At 46.9% G+C, this 26,504-nt stretch overlaps 1 protein-coding gene across 4 annotated transcripts in view; it reads left to right on the top strand.

The window, feature by feature from the left end:
• SSBP3 (single stranded DNA binding protein 3) overlaps nucleotides 1–13,077 on the top strand; it is a 155,464-nt gene extending 142,387 nt beyond the window's left edge. For 2 of the 4 annotated variants that reach the window (XM_006133470.4, XM_006133473.4), the window contains 9 exons: nucleotides 535–623; nucleotides 773–821; nucleotides 2,083–2,118; nucleotides 2,678–2,732; nucleotides 4,308–4,378; nucleotides 8,276–8,354; nucleotides 9,174–9,202; nucleotides 9,525–9,626; nucleotides 11,249–13,077. In XM_006133470.4, the coding sequence (XP_006133532.1) occupies nucleotides 535–623; nucleotides 773–821; nucleotides 2,083–2,118; nucleotides 2,678–2,732; nucleotides 4,308–4,378; nucleotides 8,276–8,354; nucleotides 9,174–9,202; nucleotides 9,525–9,626; nucleotides 11,249–11,278 (540 nt within the window). In that variant the 3' untranslated portion in view covers nucleotides 11,279–13,077. The remainder of the gene's footprint in view (nucleotides 1–534; nucleotides 624–772; nucleotides 822–2,082; nucleotides 2,119–2,677; nucleotides 2,733–4,307; nucleotides 4,379–8,275; nucleotides 8,355–9,173; nucleotides 9,203–9,524; nucleotides 9,627–11,248) is intronic. The other 2 variants (XM_006133471.4, XM_006133475.4) reach the window with 1 other exon arrangement.
• The last annotated feature ends 13,427 nt before the right edge of the window (nucleotides 13,078–26,504 follow it).

Genomic DNA, 26,504 nt, shown 5'->3' with positions numbered 1-26,504 from the left:
CTCTGTGCATCCCATTGCTTGCTCATTACACTGTAGCAATAATCTTTCAAGCAGCTAATTTGTTTTTCTCTGTGTTCTTCCACCCCCAAACAAAAGGGGTGGGGGAGAGAAAAACCAGCCAGAAACTGATTTGCATCCTGGAATTAGAGGGGGATTTTCCACCTTCTATAATAATTGTATCGCAGATTTGGCAGGGCATTCCCTTTCTTCTGAAGTGTCTGTGGGCCACTCCCAGAGGCCAGGTGTTGGTGTAGGGTAACCTGGTGCTGTGCTGTGATCAGTAATCACTATGGGGAATCCATAATGCAAAATGTATCTGGTGTTGGTATTCTTTAACAGCCCACGATGTCTTGCAGAGAGTCAATGGAAAGATACCAAAGTCTTGTTTGTTTAAAAGTTTTTAATTGCTTGTATGTTCATCATCATCTAATTTTTTTTATTAAAGTTCATTTTCACAGACTAACCCTCTTGTTTTTGTTTGTTTGTTTTTTTCCCTTCTCTTTTCTTCTCCGGTTTCCCTTCTCGTTATGGTAGACTGATCCTTGGTTATCATTGCAGAGCTATGGCGGCGGAATGAGACCTCCACCCAACTCTTTAGGCCCCGGCATGCCTGGAATTAACATGTAAGGCAAAACCCATGACTCTAACTCTGGTGTTTGGTGGCTTTTACCCTTGCTTTGAAATGACTTTGAGATCCCGGTTTTTCATTGTTGTTGTGCTGTATCTCCGTGTACCATATATAAAAAACTTTTCTTTTTCTTTTAAACTCCAGGGGCCCAGGAGCAGGTAGACCATGGCCTAATCCCAGCAGTGCTAATTCAGTAAGTATCTGGTTTTTTTTGTCAATATTAGATTAGAGCAAAAGCTTGTCAAAGAGCATCTCTACGAATGTGACTTTGTTTTAATCTGTTCCTTTTTCTACAACTTCTTGCTAAAGCTTTATCTTTAGAGCCAGCCAGTCTACAGATAGGGTGTGTCTAGACTACATGCCTCCTTCGACGGAGGCATGTAGATTAGCCAGATCGGAAGAGGGAAATGAAGCCGCGATTAAAATAATCGCGGCTTCATTTAAATTTAAATGGCTGCCCCGATCTGCCGATCAGCTGTTTGTCGGCAGATCGGGGGAGTCTGGACGCGATGCCCCGACAAAGAAGCCTTTCTTCATCGACACAGGTAAGCCTCGTGAAACCAGGCTTACCTGTGTCGATGAAGAAAGGCTTCTTTGTCGGGGCATCGCGTCCAGACTCCCCCGATCTGCCGACAAACAGCTGATCGGCAGATCGGGGCAGCCATTTAAATTTAAATGAAGCCGCGATTATTTTAATCGCGGCTTCATTTCCCTCTTCCGATCTGGCTAATCTACATGCCTCCGTCGAAGGAGGCATGTAGTCTAGACACACCCATAGTGTTAAACCTATTTAAATAGGGGCATTCTTCTCTTCTCTTTCCCCCTCCCCCGGGGGGGCAGAGATTTACCATCCTCCATACTGTAGACAGCTTCCTGGCCTAGGTATAAGAACACCCAGTTAACTAGAGAAGATTTTTGCCACATAGTATTCTGTTAATATGGTTGCTGCCTTTGTGTATCTAAAAGTTAAGGTTGCGTTTCTTTGTTTTAATCTGTTCCTTAGCCAGTTTTCTGTCCACTTTTCTGATTCAGGGAAACTTTGCGATACTTTGCAGCAGTGTGTGCAATCCCTTCTCCCTCCCTCCAAATGTGCAGGGGGGAATGAAAGAGACGGGAGCGTCCTACAGCCACCAGGTCATTTGGTGACCTCCAGTTTGTCTGAAAGAGTGCAGAACAACCACAACCTTGCTCTTGAACCATGCATTTTTCTTGCCCTGTTGTATCCTGCCAAATAGTAGGGTTTGGGGGATGGAGTGAGTTAAAAGAAATGGTGTGCCAACATATTCAGGCAATTATAAGATGTCAGAGGCCACTACTGTGATTCAACCTAGCTTGTTTTTCAGTTTGTCAAAGTGGGATGTGGGGTACCAGAGTTAAATGTGTAAACAGGGATATTTTGGGGAGAAATCCTGAATTTCAGATAATCAGCTATCTCTCCTATGATCTGTTCATAGATTCCATATTCCTCTTCATCGCCTGGTACATATGTGGTAAGTGACTGGAGCTTAGTTCTTACTTCTAGCCAGATTCATGGTCAAATTCCAAGTATATATGTTGTATGTCATTGTTTCTATTTGTGCGGGTGGATATAACGTATTTTGACTTCTAAATAAATGCTTAGTGTGAGCTAAATGTATATAGTGTGGCCATATGCCAAGTTGGTACAGAAATCTGGGCAGAGGCAGAAATTCTAAAATGTAAGGATGTTTGTTGGTAAAATCCATTTGTTTTGGGTGCCTAGAACAGCCTCCCTCTCATGCAGATGTAAAAAATATTTGCAGTATCCCTGGGACCCTTTCTAAAGTGATTTCTGCCCTCTCCCACATACCTCTCAAATACTTCCTAGTTGAAAAAACATCAGATTTTGCTCGGGCTTAAACAAAGCATTGTACTTTGGCTACGAGAGTGCATCAAAGGTTTTAGCAGGAGATTAATGCTTGGCTGAATACCAAGGTGAGACATTGTTGCTGACAGCAGCAGGATCTTGCTGACCTATTGCAGTATATGTTATCACAGTGGTTTCTGATGTGTGTTTAATCTTGTCTACAGGGGCCCCCTGGTGGTGGAGGTCCTCCAGGAACACCGATCATGCCTAGTCCTGCAGGTAAAATTCAACAGCTGATGAATTCAATGCTATTTAAAAAAAAAATCAAATGTACTTGGGTATTTTGAATGAGCCCCCAAACTCCTCAGTTCACTTAACTGCTGCTCTATTGGATTCCTGATCCTGGGCCCAATTATTGAAAGACGCTTTTGGGGTTTGTTCGGATGGGACATTGTATTCACTTCGACCAACGTACTAGAGGATTGAGTTTCAAGAGGATGGAAATTGTGGGTGGTGGGGAGCTCGGAGAGCACGCCTGAGTACATACGAAGTGGGGAAGAGGAGGGAGCCCTTCTGTGTCCAAATTTGTTTCTCTAAGAAGCAGCAGCCACTTCGTTTAATCCCCGAGTTTCTGAAATGCATCAGCCTGGCTTACAAGCCTCTCTAGAAAAGTGCAAAACGCTGCTTGTCCTGACAAAACGTTCTTATAAAAAATGGAATATTTCGTTTTGCCTTTCATTCTGGTAAGCAAACAAAAAGGCAAGGGAGTCGTTTTGTACTATTTAGGGGCATACAGAAAACAGCTTCTGTTTGCTTGTGTAAAAAAAATATATATACAAGCCCAGGTTTAAAAAAAATCATATTATCCACCCCCCAAAACTCATGCTGTTTGAGAGAGATTGTCCTGTGCCCCTTCTTCCCCCTGCATTTTAACCATGATGGCTCCTCTCTTAAAAAGAACAGGCTGTGGAGACTGCCATTGTAATGTTTAGATTTATAATGTGGACTTTCAGGGGCTTTTGAAAACAGCTTTGCCAAATTCTGCTTGCCAGGGGTAGGTACATTCTCTCACCCCCAAATTTCTTGTTTTTTGGATGTCAGTAAAATCTCTGACATAAGTGGGCATGAAGATTCTGCATCTGGGCTGGTAAATTTCTCTGGCAGTTTTGCAAGGCTGGTTTAATAATCATTGTCGTGATCAATAGGAGGGGCCGGCGGGTGGGTGGGCTCCAGGGAAGTAGCCCTGCTCTGTAACAGCGGTGTTTCACAGCTGCAGGGGAGGAGCTAAAATGTAATATTACGACTGTCTTTCTGCTTCTGCATTTTTATGAGAACTCTGACCTACATTTCAGACTAGGTCATAATAAAACAATCCATATGTTAATGGGTGCTGCTAGTCACTGCCCCGGTATTCTGTGGCAGCAACACACTTGTAATTTTTACATTTAGATTTTGTGATGTGATTAAAATGGTTTGTCTGGTACCATGTGCGTTACAAAGATCCAAGTTCCTTATCCATACAGTTTTGGGATTTGTTTTTAATACCGATGTTGTTGTAATGTTTTTTTGGATAATTTTGAGGTATTAAGTGATACATAGAGGCAAATTATCTTTCTACACCTCTTCTGACATGCAAGCCCTGTGATTCTCAGTAGTTGAATTATTTTCACAGTTGAATTTCTGTGATTAAAAACTTTGTGAATCTTCATTAAATACAAATTAGCCAGAAAATGGTGGCACTTAAAAAGAATTTTAGGTGATAAAATACAGAAGAATGAGTTCAAGTGGCATGAGTTTGTTTTAATTAAGAAATGAATTAATCACCCTGACTTACTGAGCTTCACTGTTCTACAGATTCAACCAATTCAAGTGACAACATCTACACAATGATTAATCCAGTACCGCCTGGAGGCAGTCGATCGAATGTAAGTCTGCTTTCTAATAATTTACATATCAGATACCATAACAAATCATAATTAACTTCATCAGTTGAGGGTAGAGCAGTTTAATTGATTTCAACCATTGGTTACAAAATAGAAATAAAACAAACCATCAAAAAGTGATTAACTCTTCAGCGACTTTGTTAATTTTTTATGCTCATTAAAACAGGCCATTCATGCTGCTCTGGTCAAGATCATGTCAGCAACACACCCAGCTAGCAGTCACATTTAAAGAGATACAGCCAGTTTTTAAGCTACTTACTTTCAAAAATGAGTTCCAATCCCTGCCAGTGTGGGCAAGGTGTTTTGTGAACATGTGAGAGGTTTATTAACTCTATTTTATACTCACCTTCCCAGAGGGGACGAAGGCCCACACCAAAGGGAAGGCTGACTCTTCAAGGGAGAACCGTGAAACAGACTAGACACAAAGTACAGGCCAATGTATAAAGCTGGGGATTTTCAAAGAACAAGTTGCATTTCTGTGGGATTTGGGCTCCTGACCGTCACAGTGGAGAAGAAAGAGAGAGGGGGCCATGTTGGCTGTTGTGTTGATGGGCGGTGCAGGTGAAAAAGATCAAACCAGACTGACTCATTTCATGTTGACAGTGTCCCTTAAAGGGTATGTCTACACTGGAATAAAGGACCTGTAGCACAGCCATGGCTGGGCCTGATGCCTTGAGGTCATGGCTAAAAATTGCTGAGTAGATATTTAGGCTCAGGCTGGAGGCAGAGACCTGGGATCTCCTCTGGGGGTCTGAGAGCTCAGGCTTCAGCTCAGCAATTTTACAGCCTGGGAGCTTGACTGACCTGGCCCAGCTGCAGGTGTTTAATTGCTGCAGAGACCTACCTTAAGGGGCTTTTAAGCTTTGCTCTGTGCTGCAGCTCCGTACACAAGCCAAGAATCTGTCACACTGGGGGTTTTCGTGCTTGCGACGGCTGTGTATCTGTTTAGACAAATATTTGCTGGGTTTGACTCGGTCTTCAGCTTACGTAAGTAAAGCGATGTGAGTAGGAACTTCCTCTGCAAGTCTAGCGACAGGGAGGCGATGATGAATGAAAACCTACCCCCTGCGTCTTTACAGTAGTACCCATGCTGTGCTCAGTGCCTTTGTCTCTCAAGCAGGGTGGGCCCTGCTCTAAGGAGCTGCCACGTTATTGCATCTGCCTGATGCTGGAGCATGGGTGCGTGATGCCCATGTGCAAGTGGCTGCGTTGGCTGGATCCATGAGGGTCTGTCATTCCTGTCTGTGTGCTGAGGCGGGAAGACATTGCACCCATCCACTTGGGGGGAGGAGGAATGGTGGTGCTGGGAGGGGGATGGCGTTGGAGCGTGATGGTTCCACTTGAAGCCTCTCTGCTTTGGTGCTTGGTAAGAGAGGAGCTGATGGTGTTGGTGAGAAGCAGCTGTTACGGCGGGGAGGTGAATGCTCCTCCACCCATCTCTTTCACAGGCCTGGAACTCTAGGTCTCTAGGCCTTGCCAGAGCAGAGGCTGCCAGTTGGCCTGAATCCTGGATGCTCTTCGGCTTGGTACAGGGCATGTAGGCTGCTAGCTGCCTTTGATGCTTTTTGTGCGTCAGGATAATGGCAGAGCCAGTTTAGAGACCCCACTCCTGTTCTCTTGGGGGACAGGAGCCTGGCAGAGGCCCGACGCCTGGGCACCAGACTGCTCCAGAGCAAACCCCATGGGCTGACTTGAGGCACTGCATTGGTAGGCTCCAGCGGGAGGCTTGTCCTGACAGATGGCGGATGGTCACAACCCAGGGGCTGGGGCTGGACCTAGCAAAGGAGATAATGTTGAAGCCCTGCTGATCCCCGGTACTGTGGTTTGGAGCACTGGGAGGTGATGGAAGGAAAGAAAATGTGGCTGGCTCCCTCAGCTGCAGCGTGAAACCTGGACCTGGATTTGCCATGGTGGATCAGGTTGTGTAGGCAGGAGGTGGTTGTGGCTCGTAGTGGTCTCGGAACACCCACTGGTGGCCAGAGAAGGGTGTCACAAGCACAGTGGAGTGAAGGGAGTGAGCCAATCCTAGTAGAGCACAGCACAATGACACCTGCTGGTCCCCGGGGGTGACGCTGGGTTCTAGTGGCTGGATGTGCCCTTTAGGCATTGCTTCCTGGCTTCAAGGATGCATAACTCTTTGGGCTGTCATGCTCCCTGGAGGGACAGAAGCTGCAGAACCATTGTGAGACTGCTGCTGACCCAGCAGCCAGGGGTCACCCTGCACATGCATGCATGTCAGGCAAAGTGTCTGCTGATGGCAGAGTGAAAGGGAGACTTCATGCCTGTGTCTGAGTACAGGTCTGCCTGTCAGTGTTTGTGGCTGAGTTTGCTCCTTTAAGGGGGGGTTTAAAGCCCGCCCTCCCCACACCTTGGAGCATTTAACCAGGTGGGGAGAAAGGCAGCCCTTCTCGTCACACCCAATGCCTGTTCTGTTGCCAGCTCGCTTCATTGGGTATCTTGGCTGACAGCTTGCCACAATGGCAGCTATTTCCAGCACAGTCTGGAGCCCTGCAAACTGCAGGTGTCCCATGGAGGGATATTACTGCCTCTGTAAATACCGGTCACAGTGGAAGTTGGAGAAGGTGGAGCCAGAGCCCTGCCATTCTGGGCAGAGATTTCTGCTTCTGCTCCCTTTGTGCTCGGTGCACGCTAGGCTCTGCTCATGTGAACGCTTCCTGCCCAGAGCTGCTGTCACATCGTAGACTTGGTCTGTGCTCGGAGCTTGTCCCTGTGTAGCTATTCAGTTGAATGCCATAGGGGACCACCACAGCCTCTCTGACCTCCTGTATATTGCAGGCCTCACCCCCAATGTTCCCTGTAATCTTTTCCATCCATGTATGGATTTTTTTTCTATCCATGTGCAGAATAATTGTTTTATGTACACCAAGGCATGCGTGCATGAATGTAACACAAGAACTAGAGTTATAACAGAAGAAGTAGGGATCACCACACGAAATTAATAGGTAGCAAGTTTCAAACAAAAGGAAACATTTCTTCCCACAGCGCAGTCAACTTGTGGAACTCCTTGCCAGAAGACATTTGTGAAGGGCAGGACTTTAACAGGGTTCAAAAAAGAGCTAGATTATTCATGGAGGTTAGGTCCATCAGTGGCTATTGCCCAAGATGGGCAGAAATGTTGTCCCTACCCTGAGAGCTGGGAATGAGCAACTGGATATGGATCACTTGGTTACCTATTCTGTTCAGTCTCTGGGGCATCTGGCATTGGACATTGTCACAAGACAGGATACTGGGCTAGATGGACCGTTAGTCTGACCCAGTGTGGCTGTCTTATGTGAATGTGCATCACCAAGAGAAACAAAAAACCTAGCTGTGGGTGCTCTGCTGATCAGCTGGGTGGCATTCGAATCTCTCCTGAGTGGCACAAGCAAGCTTACAGGAAACATTGGTCCCTACCACCACCACACTAAATCCAACAACCAGACCCTCAGTATTACAGCTGGCTGCCCACCCTAGTGATCCAGCTATACCAACAATCCCCTCTCCCCCCAGGGTAGACAACGTGATGCTTCCTTTCCCATAACTACAGGCATGCGGGGACGTGGCGATCCTGCGCCGTACTCTGCGCTGGGGGCTGTGCTTGCATACTGTACTGACGTGGCTTTGGGAATGTGGACGTAGCCTTAGTGACCCATCAAAGCACTCGCTGTAGCTTTCTTGAGGCAGTTAAGTTTTAAGCGGGATTGCTTCCCAACCCAGTGGGAGCCAGGTCACTTTTCTGCATGTGGGCAACATTTGGATCGCAAACCATCTGTTATCTTGAGGCCATCCATACCAGTGGATGTGCGGGCCTGCTTGAGGCTGATAGGAGCAAGGGTCTCTGATTTTTGGGGTTACATTGTCTGCTGTTTTCTTCCTCAGTTCCCCATGGGGCCCGGTTCTGACGGCCCAATGGGAGGCATGGGAGGTATGGAACCACATCACATGAACGGATCATTAGGTAAGCTCAAGGCCCGCCGAGTGGGAAACCAGCTAGACCTAGCCCTGAACAAGCCATGAATGCCGATTTGCCGTTCAGGATTAGATCCCGGGAGTGGAGATGTTGTATGGTGGCTGTTCCTGCCGTACCCGTCAGTGATTTTGGAGGCTTGTGTGTGTACCGTGAGCTTTCAGAGGTCTGAGCATTAGCCTGTTTCCTCACATGGCCTTCTTTTGCCATGACCTCCCTGCCAAGCCACCCACATGGCTGAATACTGGTGTAGCAGGGGGCTCTAGCCACAGCCTCACTGGAGCAGCCGGTCAGAAGAACAGCGTAACAGCACCAACAGTATTTGATGTGTCATGGAAAGCAGTAGAAAGGCCCGTTAACCTCTCGAGTGTCGTCCTGAACTATAGGGGCAATGCTCTAGTTGGATCAATGTGGGAGTATCACGGAGAGCCCCGGCCGCTGCAGCTAACCTGCCATTATCACAGTGCCAGGCGGTAAGAGAGCCTGGCGCTATGCAGTCAGGTGAGCTGTCCTCTGCTCCCTGGAGTTCAGCATACAAAGCAAAGACAGCTGAGGCCCCCACTTTCCCTTTACCAGAGGCAAATGTTAAGAAGCATGGGATTAGCACAGCTGTGACCTGCCTTGCTGGCTGCTGCTGCCTGCTGCTAGCAATGCCCTGGAGTAGTTGCATGTAGCAACTGATGGTGGTTCCAGGCACACACCCAGCCTGCTCCAATGTTGAATGGGCTGGCCAAGGAGGGAAGCTGCATTAACTGTGAGCAAGGAATGTAACTAACTCGCAAGTAAGAATTCTCTCTCTTCTCTCTCTAGGGTCAGGCGACATAGATGGACTTCCAAAAGTAAGTGTGCACTGTGGTGACCGGGAAGGTGAATAATTTTCCTTCCCCCTGTCGTCCTTCCCTCGCTCCCAAAGCATCAGCAGTGAGAAAATCAGTGTGAGGCTACAATGTAGGGGGAGCAGTAGACACATGGGGCTTTCTCCCCTCCTGTAGCCCTTTCCCATGAAATGTTTGCTACAGTGCTAAGAGAAGGTTGTATAATACGCAGCCATTCTCTCCTGCTCTCCCACTAGCCGTTCATAGTGGTTGGCGCAAGGGATTAGGCCGATATGTGCTCAGTGACGTATTTGAGGCATGCTCACCTTCTCTTGTGTCTCCCTAGAATTCTCCAAACAACATAAGTGGCATTAGCAATCCCCCGGGCACTCCGAGAGATGATGGTGAACTGGGAGGTAACTTCCTCCATTCCTTCCAAAATGACAATGTGAGTTGCTCAGACATCCAGTCTCTAAGCTCCTTTTCTTTTGGTGTCAGACTTTATATGGCTCTGTCTCTGCATCCTGGTGGTACCTGTGCTCTGGAGGGGCAGGGGTTGACCATTAGAACCTGCACGCATATAAAATGTTGTATCTGCTGCTTTGTCCTTATCTGTAAAAAATGAGGTGTGGCTATCCGCAGGTATAAAGCAGATATCCATGGATTTGCAGGGCTCTAGTGATGACACATTCTCAGACAGTAGAGAAAGCATGTTATCATTTAATACAGGTCTAGCTGTGGTCCAGGGGCTCAGTCTGGGGGTAGGAGTCGAAGCCATGGTTCCTAATCCTGATTCTGCCACTGACTTGGCTCTTTGACCCTGGAAGTGTTGCTTAATCTCTGTGCTTTGGAGACTCCCCTATCCAGGCAGAAAAACCAAAGTAAGGATAACAACTCTTACCTGCCATCTGTGCTGCCTTTTGAGACTGATAGATGAGCAAGGTATTGAGTCAAAAAGCAATAAAGACTAAGACACAGTGGCAACAGCATCAGGTTTAGCAAATGAGGGCTGAGGAGAGAGAAGAAATGTGGCCCCAGTAGATCACATGGCTGTGAACACAGCTAGTTGCCCAGTTGGCAGGGTTTTTAAAAAAGGTATAAATCAAGGGTGGGGAATCTAAGGTCTGGGGAGCCGCACGTAGCGCCCAGCTTGCCTGGATCCAGCCCCCGAGGCTTAGGGCTCCCCCCATCACTGGGCTGGAGCACACAATCTACTAGCCTGGGCTCCACTAAGCTCTGGCGTGCAAGGAAAGTGTGAGGAGTGACTTGCTCCTTCTCAGTCGGGAGCCACGGCATTGAGGATTTATTTTCCTTTTTTTCCCCCCTTCTCTCTTGTGTGCAGCCCCCAACTGACTTGTTTTTTTTCTTGTGGGTCAAGGGACCCCGACCCCAAGAAAGGTTCCCCAACCCTGATGTAAATAAACTTTGCTCCTCCCCCTCTCCTCCCCCATCTAGCCATTGTATGCATGAAAATGAGCTACCTTGGTGAGCTTAGGAACAGATCTCTTCGCTCTGGGCCCACCTCCTTACACAGCCGTGCTGCAGTCCAGAACAGCAAGGAAGCTGCAGGTTTAGTCTTGAGACCCACCCCCCGAATGATGCTCGGGAGCAGTTTAGCTCAGGCTTGCAACACCTCTTGCTGCTTCGGGGCTGCCCTTAGGCAGACGCAGCTAGCCATGCTCACTTTCAGCGGTGAACAAATGCACACTCACCTTTGAGATCAGCAGAGGGTTTTCATATTGCATTTCAAGCTCTACTGATGCAAGAGACTCCCCTTTATTTTCCTCACTGTATTTAGTATTATATACGTGCAAGCATTTAAATTGCTTCCGCCCCCATACTGTTTTGCTTATTTTCTCCCTGGAAAGACCGTTATGGAGCGGATTATGTGCTGATAAATTAAGAGTCTGTAGCATATTCTGTCTTTCTGATTTATTATATCCAATTACGTTGCTTTATAGTTTTCATAAGCCCGAGTCTTACTTTCATATCCCCTCTTCCCTGGCCTTACCCGCATTTAGTATTTCAGTCCGGTTTGCCCAGTACTCATTCTGTGCTTCTCTCTTTCAGTATTCCCCCAGCATGACGATGAGTGTGTGATTTCCCTCCCCCTCCAGGATAAAGTCAGCTGCCGTTTGGAGGATCTAAAAGAAATTATGCAAGAAGAAACTAGGTGTATTGGCAGAAAGACGCGAGGGGGGCAAAACCCCGTTTTAGTTTCATGCAATAAAAAGGCTGAACTTTTTATTCCATAAAACATGAAGGACAAAACTTAAAATATTTCAAGACGTGACAAGATCCTTCTTGTGCAGAAGGGTTTATATATGTACATGACACTTTTTTTTTATTTTTATTTTTTTGGAAACAAATGGAAGCCTCTAGTACCCAACTCCAACCTCTTTCCTTTTTTTCTTTTAAACCTGTTGTATGTTTGTGCTGTGCTACACCAGGAAACTAGTCTAGATACGAAATCTCATGTTGTCTCTGTTGTAGTCAGATTTTTTTGAAAATAAACTGGACAGTTTACAATTGGCGGTTTTTGTTCAGAAGGCCTGTTTTTGTATCGTTTTGGGTTTTTTTTTTTTCTTGTTTGCAGCACAATGCCTCCTCCTCTGGAAGAGATTCCTCCACCTCATAGAAAGTTGTTAATGCAGTTGGCCCCTCATAGGATCACATCCTCAAGAATTAATTGTGATCTTACTATCTGTGACCGTGGCATGCACTGTATTAGTCTTTTTTTCCCCCTCTCAGAATACAAGGCGAATTCAGTACTTCCCCCTGCAAGAATCCTTGAGCTATCCCCCCCTTCTTTCCCCCTCCCCCCCCCCCCAAAAAAAAAAGAGAAAGAAAGAGGGTTAATCTGACCTGGGATTTTGGAACGGTGATCTCAAGTTAACATCTCTGATTTTTTGTTTGTTTGTATTTTTTAAAAAAAGATGTGATCTTATCAGGGTTCCACTGTATGTGCTTTTGGAACTGGATGGAGATCTTTTACTGGAATTATTCAAATGTATACTTGCTATTCTGTAGGCTCACGCTAACAAAAAAAATTAAATAAAAACAAAAATGAGAAAATTACCTTTCTTCTCGCAGTAGAGGTGACTACAGAAAAGTAGCAAACCAACCATGTCAAAGTGACACTCACCAGAGTCCGGGGATCTCTGTACATTACACTACCCTGTAGTTGGTCTTTGTTTTATAAATCTCCACTTTTGATCCATGTATATCATATTATGTAAAATATTATCTCCCTGGATTTCCCTTTGTGCCGATTATTGAGAACATTGTATCTTGTTTCAGTGTTTTTTCTTACCTTGTAGTCTGGTTCTAAAATGAGAGGGAAAAAAAGTAATTATTATACATTGTAGTTTGTGTACGATATTTGTTGATAATGTTTTATTAAAGGGATGTCTTTTTTTCCCCTCTACACCCCTTCACTGAGATGTTTTTTTGGGAACATTGGCTGGTTTTGTTTTTATTATTCTGACTGCAAGACCTGAGATGACAAACTTTTTTTAGTGTGTAATATGAATTTTTTTAAATGTTTGCCTTCTTTTTCCTAGGCATTTTAATTGTGCTTTACCTGTGGGAGGGTGGGGAGGGGAGGGCAAAGGGTGTCAGTCTCATAGTTACAGTCAGGTTAATATTTAAAAAATTTTAAAAATCAGATTTGTTGTATTGCTAATACATCCGTGGTCTCCAGAATGGGTCATCTCTTTTTTGTTTTGTTTTTTGGGGTTTTTTGTTTTGTTTTTTGAAGTGAGAAATGACAGACCGGTTTTAATGTATTTTAAAATGGATAGCTAAATTATTGTCTTCATTGGTATGGGATGGTTTTTGAATGAAACGGTTCTTTTTTCCCCCTCCATGCTGTAATAAATATAAACATAAACATTTGAGTTCAGTTCTCTGCTGTTTGTTACTGGGTCTTGCCATGAGAAAGCTGGGCACTTTCACTTTTGCTTCTAATGGCTTGCGTGCTCTCTGTACCGCTTTTGGGGGGCAGGAGAATGTGGCTCTATGGAGAACTGGCCATTTTAACCCCTCTACCACAAGGAATTTGTATTGACACATCTCATGCCAGACCGAGTGGCAGAGCCGAGAAGGAGATAGCAGAGGAGTGTCTTTTATACCGGTGGTGTCCAACCAGTTCTGCACTAGTGTAGCAAACCAGCCAAGCTCAGCCGGCCAAATAGCCACATGTGGCTAGCATGTTGGACACCATGGTTTTATGCACTGCTTTAGCAGTGCAGAGATGCTGTTAGGGGGCTGGTGGAGAGTCCCTTAAGCCCAGAGCAGCAGAAGACTTCAGAAAGCAGCTCTATGCTCTTTTCCCTGGTGCATTAGGCCTTAGGGTTAGAGGTATGACTGTCGCTCTGGGCTATAAATTAGACTAGCCCTCATGCCGGTGGCCATTTCAGCACGTGGCCCTGAATCACTGAGGTGGCATGAAGTCAGGCTGCACCTCCAGAGCTAGGCCTCTCAGGAGGTGCCACGTAGAACCAGGTAAAGTGCATTGAGTAATTTCAATGGGATGGATCATTTCCTTAGAGCTGTGCCCACTAAGGACTCGGATCTGTGAGGTATCTTGGGAAGCCTGTTAGAAACTCTCCCTCTCCCTTGACTATTATTATTATTATTATTAAAGCTTCCAAGTCCATTTTAAGAGGAAGAAACCCTGAAACTTTGAGGGATGGTGCCTGTTTTACCCTTTGGAAGGAACCCTACCATTCCCCTCCCTCGACCTGGCTTGTGGGGCTAGGCAAATGCGTGGGGTTGCTGAACTGGAAGGCCATGTGCAATATGGTTGCATGTAAACAGCCATCTGTCTTGGGTGAACCTGCTGCCAGGAGAGAACTGGGGACCCTCCTGTTCAAAGACGACAGACGTATTTTAAAAAGACCTTTAGGAGCCTTAAGGGGAAAGTGAGATTCCCTGCTTGGGGGAAGCTCTCCCCACCGCAGAAGCTGCAAGACTCCCTTGGTGAAGTGAAAAGGTCCTGCCACCTATGTTTGCAGGGAAAGGCCATTAGCAGCACACCAGGCCAGCCAACCTAAAGCTAACCATGAAGAGGAGGTCCAACACAGGCTAGCAATGAAATTAAGGACCTGGTGTTGCCAGTGTCCTTGTACAAGCTGCACTGCAGCTACTTCACTCGTTTTAGCCATGATTTAATCTAGCATGGGTGCCACCTTTTGCTTGTGGAAGAGAGCCCAAACTCCGGCTTCACACGGGCTGAAGAGAGTTCCCCTTAGAAAAATGTGCCAGTGTAGCCATCCTCTTTATCAGAACATGCCTGTTTACTGTTGGAAGACCCAAAATATTCTTGCTTGGGGTCTCCCTTGAGCTCGCACCGGCTCTGCAAACATGCAAAACGAAGTGGGGAATGCAGGGGAAGAATCTGTTTTGTTTTGTTTTTTTCTGCTCAGCATCTGTGACAGGCAATGCACAAAATCCTGATGAAGGTTAAGCAAAGGAGGAGGCAGTGATACAGCAGTGTTATGTTTACAGCTTTGTCTTCAACAAATGGTAAACTTCAAGTCAGCCAGTGCTGTTCTCACATGCATCATGTGGAGCTCTTAGTGTAACTCCAAAGGGAAGGTTACTTTTTTTTATACACATGTAGCCCAAGGTCCAGTGGGCTTCAATAGCAGCCCTGAGAACTACAAGTTGTGGACTACAAACTGCGGCATGTTGGGAGAACTTCCTGCCAGGATGTACCCTCTGCCCCTAGCAAGGTCTGAGCAGGGACTGAGCTAGAAACCGCACCAGGCTGCATGCAGAGAGGAGGGGGGGTCTGGTCTGAGGTGTGCACACACACACACACACTAATACACAATACGAAGCACACCAAGGAGTCTGAGGCCTAGCCTCCCACAGCTGTATAAGAAGTCACAAGGCCTCACACTGGGCTACTGAACGAACACACACGCACGAACACACACTGCCCAGCACAATGGGGTCCTTGTCCATCATTTCATGGCGGTATTTCAATACAAATCTGAGTTCACCTTTAATGGAGGAACAAAAGACAGGACTATGCAGCACTTTAAAGCCTAACAAGATGGTTTAATAGGTGATGAGCTTTTGTGGGCCAGACCCGCTTCCTCAGATCAAATTGTGGAAGAAAATTGGCATGACCAAAAGCGATTCCCCCCCCCCCCCCCCCAAAAAAAAAAAACCAAACAAACGAGATATTCTGAAGGGAACACTTGAAAAGAGCTTTTTCTTTCGGAGTCTGATGTGAATGTTTGGGTTCTGAGCTAATATTATGAGTCTGTCACTACTGAAAACACCCTTTGTAGGGCTTGAAGGCATCAGTTGGTGGGATCTCTGGTAAGCTTATTAGCATGTGGATCTAGGTTTTTACTTTTAATTTTTTCTCTCCAATGCTTTTACATTGACAATAAATGGACTTGCTTAGAAAGAGCTGTGATGATGTCGGCTATTCATAGCCTTCAGAGAGAGCAAAATGCTGGGCTGCTTACAGTCTGGCTTGCTGGGGACATTAGTGTAAGCAGGGAGATTTTACTTCTGGAAAATCCCTGGAGAAATGGAGGGAGAAATGTGGGTCTATGCAAGAGAGGTGATGGCTGAGGAGCTGGGAGCGGAGAACACAAAATACAGGTGCAGTTATCCTGGACTGTGACAAGGTGCAGAAATATCTTTCTGCATGACTGTCTCACCTTACAGTGGAACAAACGAGAAAAAACTTTACCAAGATTCTGCCATAAGGAACTAGTCTGAATTGTTTTGATTTCTCAGCCTTTAGATAACTGAGGGTTTGCATGGCGGAGAGCTGCTAATTTGTTCCAAACAGTTATCGGACACTTGCCCCCTCTACTTTATTGATAACTCATTGGCTAGGAGGTAGTAAGTTTGACTTGAATTTTCCTGCCTTTTTTCCTTCTGCTTGTGGAAAGTTTTAATGGTTTGAACTAGAGATGTAAAATCCTGTTTAATTGGTTAATGGATTAAAGGGGATGTGGGCAGCGGGGACTGGATGCCGGAGAAGCCCCTGCTGGCAGGGCACCTGGATCTGCTGTGGACAGGAGCAGCTCCTTTCTGCAGCTGGCCCTCCGCAGGGCTGGAACAGCCCAGCCCCACCAGTTAACCATTAACTTGGGAACCGGTAGGCATCATACAGCACTGCCAGAGCTTCACGTGTATTTAACCCCTCTCATTCCTAGTTTGAACGAGCCTTTCTAATAAATAAGTTAGAAAGGTATCTCTTAGTGATGCAGTTTTAATGCTGTGCTCTAGAGACACTTTTTTCTGGGGTGGGGGAGGAGGTTGGGGGAGAGGGAAGGAACATATCTTGTGTCTTATTGGCATGGAATCATGTGGCTGTGCAAAACCAACCCAGAATCAGTCACAACACTCAATGTTCTAGCTGGGGGCAGAGAAGGTACTTTTGCAGAAGACTTGTTTTAATTGCTTCTTCTAGACCCACCCCTGCTCATAGCATCCCATGATGTCTCAAAATGTCTTTGCATCCCCAGGAAGGGCTTCATTGCTGGTGACCCACAGACTACTTGGTGTGAGATTAGCTGGGTGACACAGTTGAATTGTTGCATTGAAACCCCTGCGTGGCTTAGAAAATACCTAAGGAAAAATCGGTCTACAAAGTCTATTAGCATAAGGGTTGACTGGCAGAGTAGCCACCCTTGTGAAAACCAGAAAGTATTAAGTAAGGTTCCTAACAAACCTTTGATTTTGTGCATATAGATTTGTTACCCATCTCATTCAGTGTTGCTGCTGGTGGTATTAAACGGAGGCCATGCATGAGGAAGTTTTTGTTCAGTGTAAAGTTATTCCTCCTTTTGTGCTCATCACTCTGTAGAAAATATGCATGTTCCTTACCCCAAGCAATGCATACTTAAGGTTACCCTGTCTTGAGTATCAGTAATCCCTGATAACAGGACAGAGAGAGAATGGAGGGGTCAGGACACTGGGGTTCTATTCCCAGCTCTGACAATTGTTCAGTCTGACTTTGGATGACTTACTTTTACTGTAGTTCACCATCTGCAACATGGGGCAGAGACTCCCTTTGTAAGTGACTTTGAAATCCTCTGTTGCCAGGGATTTGTAAGGGCAAGCTGTGAGCATGGTAATTATTGTTAGAATGCAAGAAAGGATTGTGGTAATTTCATGTTGTAACAGTCGATACCTGAGGGGATATACAGAGGCAAAGTTACTGTTTCTTCCAAGCACTTTCAATGCCAATATAATTCTACATGTCTTAATCTACCCTTCTGAGTTCAAAGCGTGGCTGCAGCAGTGCTCTTAACGCAATGGTGTGTCACAGCACAGTGCTCGACGAAGGGAGTAGCTAGCAGGGCTGAGAGCCTGTTTACAGCGTTGTAACTTGCTATGCTGGGTGTTTGTGTGTATTCACACACCCCTAGCAAAAAAGTTACAATGCAGTAACTTGCCAGTGGAGACAAGCCCAAATTTTGCCAATTATACAAGAAATGAAATCCTCCTCATTCTGACTCTTGGGGGATGTCTCCACACAGAAATTAATCCAGAGTAAGGTATGGTGTGAATTCAGAGATGATTTATTTAATGTGTAGACATTCCTTTTTCTGAATAAGAATGCTATATTCCAAATTAGCTCAATCCACTTCCTAATTCTGAATAAGACATTACTACCCTAATTCCTGAATAAGTGTGTCCACATGTGGTATTTGTGCCAGAATACCTTGAATACCTCCCCATGGAGCCATGCTCTAGGAATCAGACAGCACAGTTGGAAAACCAGAAGCTCTCTTAGGGCTGGGTTTAAAACACAACTGCCAAAACTCCTCACAAATCAGCTTAGCATTGTACATTTGATGTTTAGGTGTATTTAAACATTGCTGACCTGTATCCATGCTGCATTGGCTCCTACACAGGCATATACAATAGGAAGGAGTTGTTGGGTTGCTTAGGGAGTAGATAACAAGCATTTCCTGCTACCCATCTGCACCTACCAAGAGCAGGTTGCTTTCCTGGACCTAATTTATCCTTTCATATGGGTGTAAGGAGACCTCTGAAAACTGCTAAATGTGATGCCCTGGAGATAGGTGGGAGGGAAGGGCAACAGGGATTTAATACACTCTCATGTTTTCCATCTCTCTACTTGGTCCCTTCCAGCAGGCAGAGTAATGGTTCTCAAAGTGTATTCCATGGACCACTAGTGGCCCATGACCCTCCTGTTGGTGGGCTGTGGAAAGGTCTGCATTGAGCCAGGGTGGGCTATGGGCTAAAAAGTTTGAGAACTGCCTAGTTAGAGGGAAAAGCCAAGTTTTTTAGTGAGTGTCCACACAGATTGCATTCTTGGTGTGTGGGCATATGAGATCCGATTCCTTTCAATGCTAAAGCCCAATGGGACCATGCCTGTGTGCTGAGTGCCCCTTCACAACTCCCAGTACCTGGCTTAAAAAGCAGGGCAACAACCTCCTCAGTTGCTTACTACTGCCCAAGGCTCTGAGTCAGAACTTGGTAGCATCTGCATTCTCTGCTCCTAATGAGCAGAGTTTGTTCCGAAAGAAAGCCCATCAATGCTCAAAATTCTTGTGCCAGTTGGCTTAAGAGACCTAATTTTAGCATGGTGGTAGGTAGCCATTCCTGACGGGGTGTCTCCCGCATAAGAACCCTCTCTACATCAGCCTAGAAGGTCTGGGATTTGTTCTGCCCCTCCTGCATCACTGCGATGCCGGGGAATAGAAGGCAGCCACAATGCATGTTCCAGTGTGCCCCTTGGTCTTGCATTGTTTTGGAGAAGGCAAGAGACACCGAAGCCCTTCCTCTTGGCAAGATCCATGCAAGTTTCATCAGACCTGGGTAGGATTTCATGCAAGGTTTGACAGCACAGGTGCTGATGGACAACTCTCAGCACTTTTGTAGGGAGGAAAAAAACTAAGATGAAAACCAGCAGAATCTGGCCACCCTGTGCCTGCGCAACAGGAAACAATGTCTCATGAGCCACACGCAGAACCCCAGTGGACCACAGGTTGTCCACCACTTTTCTGGGGCCTGTTACCCAGCAGGCCAGACTAGATCACAGTGGTCTCCCCTAGCCTTCTGATCTGAGAATCAGCATGCACAACTCTGGAAGACCCAGTAAGGTGAGCAGCCGCTCTTTCTTGGGCTCTGTCTTCTCGCACACGTATGTCTGGCTGACCTGCCATGTTCTTTAACTGCTCCCAGCAAAAGCAACAAGGAGTCCTGTGGCACCTTCGAGACCAACAGATTTATTAGGGCATAAGCTTTTGTGAGGGAAAAACCCCTTCGTCAGATGAAGCGAGTTATACCCACAAAAGCTTATGCCGTAATAAATTTGTTAGTCTCTAAGGTGCTGCAGGACTCCTCAGTGGTGGGTTGTGGTGGTGGTTGTGGGGTTTTTTTATTTGTTCGGTTTTTTTGCAGATACAGGCTAACACGGCTACCTCCTCTGAGACTTGTTCCCAGCAGGTGGCAATAACTCCAGTGTAACCCTTTCTTTGGCAAATGCTTCCTTTCAGTCCTTCCGTTGGTTAAGATTAGTTGGCTGGATGTGGTGTGATGAGTGAAGTGCTCTTATTTCTCTCTCTACATTGACCAGAGCACACTGAGGGGATGGCCTTCCTGCAGCAGTGTTGGCTCCTCCTAGTTGGCAAGGATCAGCTGCAGGGAAGTGGCCACCTGTTTTGTGGTCTCCACTGATTTATCCACCCCTGGAGAGTCTGCTGCATTGGCTATTGGGTGAAGACTTGGAAGAAGTCATGCCCTGTTCATGCAGCACTTTGATGGCACCGTTCCTGCATTGCTGTCTCTTTCTGAGTGTCCATATGAGTCAGTGCATGGACCCTGCTGTAGACATGGTGGATCTTGGAGGAAGGCTGGCTGCAGAGCAGTTGGCATTTTTTTCAGCCCTTTACCATTCCATTTGTGATAAGGTGGTAGGTAGCATGGTCATGTCGTGAACCATTTATACCAGTGTTTGCTGTGAGGAGGTCCATGTCAGCGTAGTCTGTGCGCCACATGCAGAGAAAGTCAGAACTCACTCTCGTGTGGAGGCAGGTACCTCTCCCAAAGCTGATTTTTGTGACTCTGCTTGTTTCAGCTTTCGCTTTTCCGTGCAGAGGCTTCAGTATCCTTCCTTCGTGCTAGGAAAAAACGCAAAGCTATCATGAGAGGGCTGTTCCAATGAACATGACCACCTGGCCAGGGATGTGAGACAAATTGCCCTGAGGAGGAAGGAAACCATTCCAAGAGGAGGTAGAATGTTTTTAAGGTGGCCTCCACCATTCCAGAATGGGAAGGGACAGGTCTGTTAACAATAGGAAGCGCTCTCCCCTTTCCATTTCGCTGTTCGGTATGGTATATAGGGTGAGCTCATTCACACCTGAAACCCTCCATTCCTTAGACTGCTCCTCTGTTCTTTACAGGCTGCCAGTCCTAAGGCTGAACCCTGCGACTCCAAAGTGGAGTAGTGATGATCTCCGGGATGGCTGAAAACAAACCCACCCCAGAGACCCAGTGAGATGGCTCATGAGAGTTTGGTGGCTTCCTGGTACTTCTCTTTCAATAAGGCCACCTCTTCCCCCCCCCTTTCCAGTCATGTCTGCGTTCAGAGAGACAGTAAGGACACGGGTCCAACTCTTCCGTTGCGGATGTAATCTGGGATGTCAGGACTGCTTCAGTTTATCACCATGTGGCTACGGACGCACTGAAGTCCAAGGCTGTTCTGATGGCTCCTCCCTGAGAAGCTTGTCCAGCAATTTCAGATTCCAGTTGTAAAATCCTTTAGTCCGGGCGCTCCCAAATGTTGCCCACCCACAGCGGAGCCTTCCTCAATATGTTCATCTGTCTTATATGGTTGATAATGGATTTCCCTGGCACTGACAGTGCCCTGCTTCAAAGTGGAACTCTGCTACTTTTAGGTGCCTCATCCTTCAGTCATGTCTCCTTTCTCCAGGCTGCTAAGGGCTCTGAGAAGCCCATGAAGGGTGCAAGAGCGTGAAGCAGCAAGATGGACTCCCGTCTTAGAGACGTGCTGCTTTTTAAAAAGGAGTTGATAAGCAAAAGTTCAGGGTTAGTCTTCTCTTAGTCAGGGTGAGCGCCTCCCCCAGGGCTAACTGAAGTCACAGGCGCTCTTTGCGAAACCCCACGGAAGGTGTCAGATTCCTCTCCGCTAATCCTCTAATCCTAGTGCACTGCTTGAGTGGCCCTTTGGGAGCAGCTCACTTAGACAGCTGGTCCTTTAGCTCTTTGGCTTGTGGCCCCCTCCCCTAAAATAGCCAGCATGTACATGCGTCCCTGTGCCAGCCAAGTGCAGCTGCCAGAACTGCAAGCCAGCCGGCTGCTGTCCAGGGGCCTCTTGCCTGGCTCTGCTGTTCCTACTTTCCTCTCCAGCTGCTGCTGCAGCTTTCCACCCCTCCATCGCTGGGGTTCAGGAATAAGTGGTTTTAGCATCTTCCAGGTGGTCCGTTGGTTAGCCTGGAGAATCAGGACACTGCAAGGTGTGTGGCAGCCTGCTCTTTATTACAGCCCCCTTAGAAATCTCTCTTCCTCTTCAGCCAGGCAAGTCTCACTCCCTTTGCTCTGACACTACAGGGCTGGATCCAGGGGAAGGGAGCCCTGTACCTCCCTAAAGAGGCCTCTAGCACTTGGCAAGTGGGATCCATATGGAGTAGTGCTGAATAATTTGCTGTCACCTTTCTTCAGAGTTTTAAAGGGGGTGTTGACTCTTCTGCTTTGGCACCTCCTTATGGCCATGTAGACTTCTGCTTTCCTTATCAGCAGGCAATTATTTTCAAATGTAACATTGAAATTGGGGTGGGGGTTATATGCGGGTGTATACGGTATCTTTGTGCCGGAGCCATGGTGAGGATTGATCACTCTTGAGGTGGGGACCTAGCATGGCTCCAAGGCCTGGCACTGACAGGGTTCTGCTTCAAAGAGAAACCCAGCTACTTCTAGGTCTCATATCCTTCAGTCACAGTGGTTTTCGGATTTAAGAATGCATTGAGGAGACCATTGCTGCTTGGCATAAATAGCTCCAGTGTTCACTAGGTCCCTGTGGGGCAATGGCGTAGCTGTGGGGGTGAGGACGACTAAGTGGGCCATGGTCTGGCCATGTACCATCCAGGCCTGCCCACCCCCACCCCAGCTTTTTCTCCTGCCCCAGCGCTTACCCTGCTCAGCTCATCTGGCGTTCTTGCCGGGGAGCAGGGTCAGGCTGCAGGGGCTTGCGTGCTCCAGCTTGGGAGAATGGGTTGGGCTGCGGGGCCTTGCCCCCTCCATCCACCTGCCGAGGTCCAGGTACAGGGCTTGCCCATTCTGCCCCTCCAGTGCTCCAGCCACAGAGCCCCGTCTGGACATGTTCTGCTGCTCTCATCCTGCGCTCTTGCCAGAGAAAGGGATTGAACTGACCCCACTCCTCAGGAGCATGGTGGGGTGAAGCAGGTCAAGCCCCCATAGCCTATCCATCCCCCGCTCCCAGCTGGAGTGGGGCAAACTCAGTTGCCCTGACCTTGCTCCCCAGAGGAAATGCTGGGCAGGTCGGGGGCAAGCCCCCAGTTCCACTCCCCAGCTGTAGCACCAGGTGGAGGGACCGCACAGATCGGGATGCATTTTTCTTTACCCATGCATCACAGGTCCCTGAGAGGTGGCCCTGATGGTTCCTTCCCTGCTCACCTGTCCTTGGTCACCTACCCTCAATCAGGGCTCACCCAAGTGTCCAAGTCTGCCTATGCCACTGTTACAGCACTCTCCTACCTGTCATATCGGGGCGCATTCCTTCTGCGAGACTGGTCTCAGATTCAGAAATGCTCATTTGTGAATGGTGTAGATCAGGGACCGGGACATCCTTTCTCCCCTCATTACATCACTGTGCTCTCTGCGCTGCGGCTGTGGAAGGTGGATCCTGCCTGGCCTTGTCAGGGTGTCTCTCCCCGCAAACAGGAAGGTGTGAACTCCAACTGGCGCAGACACACCTGCATGAGCCTCCATGGAGATAGCACGTTAAAAATGGCAGGGTAGCAGTGGCAGGAGGGGCAGCCACCCTAAGTAAGTGCTCATGGTCTCAGATTGGATTGTAGTCCCGAGTACTAGTCCTCTGACAGAGCGCAGGTGCAAGCTATTTTTAGCATGTTGCCTCAATCGGAGCTAGCATGAGTGTGTCTCCTCAAGCTGGGAAATCGCACCTTCCAGCAGCTTGTGCCCTAGCTGCAGGGTGTCCCCAGTATCCTGCAAGGTGTACTGCTGCTGGAATTGGCACTCCTGCTGTCCATGCTGGCCTTGTTATGTTTGGGAAGGGCAATGTCTTACCAGTTTAATTTTTCCCAATCCCATTGTGCTAAGGCAGGGCCTCTAGCTTCCTGTTTAATTCCTCCAATAGTGGAGACTGCATGGCAAATGCTTGCTCTGATCTTACTCTAGACCAAATGGAACCTGCCCTACGCAGGGTCTCAGAGTAGCATCCGGCAGCCAACCCATTTGAGAAGGGCAATAGCCACATGAACTCTTCCCCTGCACTGTGTTCACTGATTGGTAGACGTGTTCCCACAGGGTTTCTTCTGCATCTTTCTGTGACTTCGCTTCTGCTAGCAAGTGTCACAAATGGGATACTGAATTAGAGCCGTGATCCAGCTAGTGCAGAATGGCAATGCCTGAGGAGTAGCATCGAGCCATCCACAGACACCAGCGTCTGCTGGCAAGGGATTCCCGCATTAGAAGATGGGCAGGCTCACTTGTAATATGGTCAGAAATGTAATGGTCCAAAAAGAAACCTCTTGTGTATTCCCTTCCTCTTGCGGCCTCTATTTTTGATAGGCAGCCACCTCTTATACAGCTACCACCTGAGGACCACTGGCCTCTTCTATGCTTCTGCTATAGTAAGACTGAGCCATGAGATACTTGCTGAAAGGCCAGGCAGTGGCAGGGGACAAAGTGGCTGAGGGTAGGTTTCCCACTCCTCCTTGGGGAAAATAGCCTTGAATTTTAGAAACCTTTGTGGGAACAGAGGAGATCCTCTAGGAATGCTTGAAGAGCAACTCCAGTTGCTGTCAGGAGCACTGTCACAGGCTGAACAGCAAGCAGACTGGAATCCCCATGCAAATGTTTCAGCCCTTCCAAGTTCTAATGACAAGCCCCAGTGAAATAGTATCCAGAGATGGGGAAACTGAGGAAGAGTACAGGGCAGCATTTGCTGGCAGTTCCTAGCTCTCAGGCTGCTGGCCTAGGCTGCTTCTGTAAAACTGAACCTCCGGGGGTAAGAGGATCAATACTGAAGGGAAATAGCAAGGACGGCACCTGCCTGACCAACATTCCCCCCGCTCTTCTTATTTACGACAGTAATACTCTGCAATTGCTTCCAGTTTGTGGCTATGAGGAATGTTACAGAACGCTGCTGTCCAGCTCTAGTGATCAGGACAGTTGGGCATGGGAGGAGGAGTAATAGTAGCTTGTGGATCTCTCCCCTTTCCCCCTCCCCACACGCGTGCACACATTTCCCATAATTGGAAATATTTGATATTGTCCATTTGAAAAGAACTAGATGTACAGTGGTGATTTGTACTGTAGCTGCTTTCAGCTCTCCATGTACCCTCCGAAGAGGTGTCCAAAGTTGTTCCAAAAGGGGGGGGGGGGTGAATTTGCTTAGCCTGGCGAAGGACTTGTGTCAATTGATGAGTCATTTGGCTTGAATGACTGTGGACAGCATAGGCCCACTACCAGGTTCCTGCTGTGTTTCTCTGATGTTCTGTGTTCTTACGGCTCAAGTCATCAGACTAAGGAGGTCGAGTAGGTGTACTCCGCTGGGGACAGGTGAGGGATATCTGGCAACAGATGTTTGCCTAGGGCTGCATCACTCTATCCTGTCTTCCTAATGCCGCAAACCTGAGTAGTATGCACTCCCTCTGTGCCCCTTGATATAGTAGGGCGCAAGTTGCCTCCCCTGCTTACATCTTGCACCTTACAGTGGGCTTTGTGCCACTAAAGTCAATGTGACCCCACTCTAGGTAAGGTACTAGGCAGTGAGCAAGGATGGGAGAATGGGCAGTAATAATCCTTCCTCTGTGCTTCAGTGCAGTTCTACTCTGAACTCTCCCTAGTCAACATATCCAGTCCCTGTGTGTATTCAAGTCTTATTTTCTGACTGCAGTGACAGGAATAAGTTTCTGCTTTTTTTTATTCCTCTCAGCCCTGCTCAGTACAGCTAATTGAATAAAACTGGCAGGTTTCCAGGAGGAAAGCTTAATTTAAATAATTTTTAGTCTTTTTCTGCATTTGTAGTTTTTTAGTTTTCCTAAAGAGGGCTGATTCTGATTGGCTCGTAGCCATTAAGCAAAACCAACTAAATTGTGGCTAAATAACAAAGGCCTTGACTACATTAACCCCTCTGTTGATCTAATCTACACAATTTTATCTATGCACATAATGTAGCTGAAGTTGATGTACTTACCTGTGTGTCTTCCAAAGGTCGGCAGGGGCTGCTCTCCCATCTATTCTTTGGCTACATTGACACTAAACTTGGCAAAAAATATGCAAATGAGGGACTCATTTGCGTGAGTTGCAATCTCATTTGCATATTTTCTGCTGATCCGTTTTTGTGCAAAAACAAGCAGTGTGGATGTTTTCTTTTTGCACAAAACCCCCTTTTCCCGCAAGATCCTTATGCCCTGAAAAAGGGTTTTTTGCGCAAAAGGAAAACGTCCACACTGCTTGTTTTTGTGCAAAAACCCCAGTGCAAAAACCGATCAGCAGCCCTCGTTTTCATATTTTTTGTGGCAAAAACTCAGTGTAGACCTAGCCGCCTTGTCCTGGTGGAGTACCGGAGTCAACTGGAGAGTACTCTGAGATCAACTGATCATGTCTAAATGGACACAATAAATCAACTGCCAGTGGACTGAACACTGCAACATAGATCCACCATGTAGTGAAGACAAGCCCTAAAACTTGGTTCTTCCTTTTACTAACCAGGAGGCTGTGCTATGTTTACACAAATTATATATTTGCTTAAATAACTAATATACATGAAAACTAAGAATTTGAATACATGTATTTTGTTAAACAATGCATCATTCACCATTTCCTATGTACAAGATCAGTCTTTTTATTTGATCTGTAGTCAAGCTCTGATTGGAGGGTAACTTGAATTAAATTAAATGCACAAAAACCATTTTGTTTAGCTAAAAACAATTTTAAAATATTAAATATGCACAAGAGGAATGAGTAAGGTTATCAAAACGTTTTTCATTTAAAATGGATTTATTAAAGGAAGAATGAGTAGTACGTGGTAGATTGAACTGATTTGCAGTCACCATCTCCTTCAGGATTTTAAAACATTTTCTCATAG

The sequence above is a fragment of the Pelodiscus sinensis genome, chromosome 9 (genome assembly GCF_049634645.1).
Source record: "Pelodiscus sinensis isolate JC-2024 chromosome 9, ASM4963464v1, whole genome shotgun sequence".
In the NCBI taxonomy this organism is placed as follows: domain Eukaryota; kingdom Metazoa; phylum Chordata; order Testudines; family Trionychidae; genus Pelodiscus; species Pelodiscus sinensis.
This window is presented reverse-complemented; position numbering and strand designations above follow the sequence as displayed.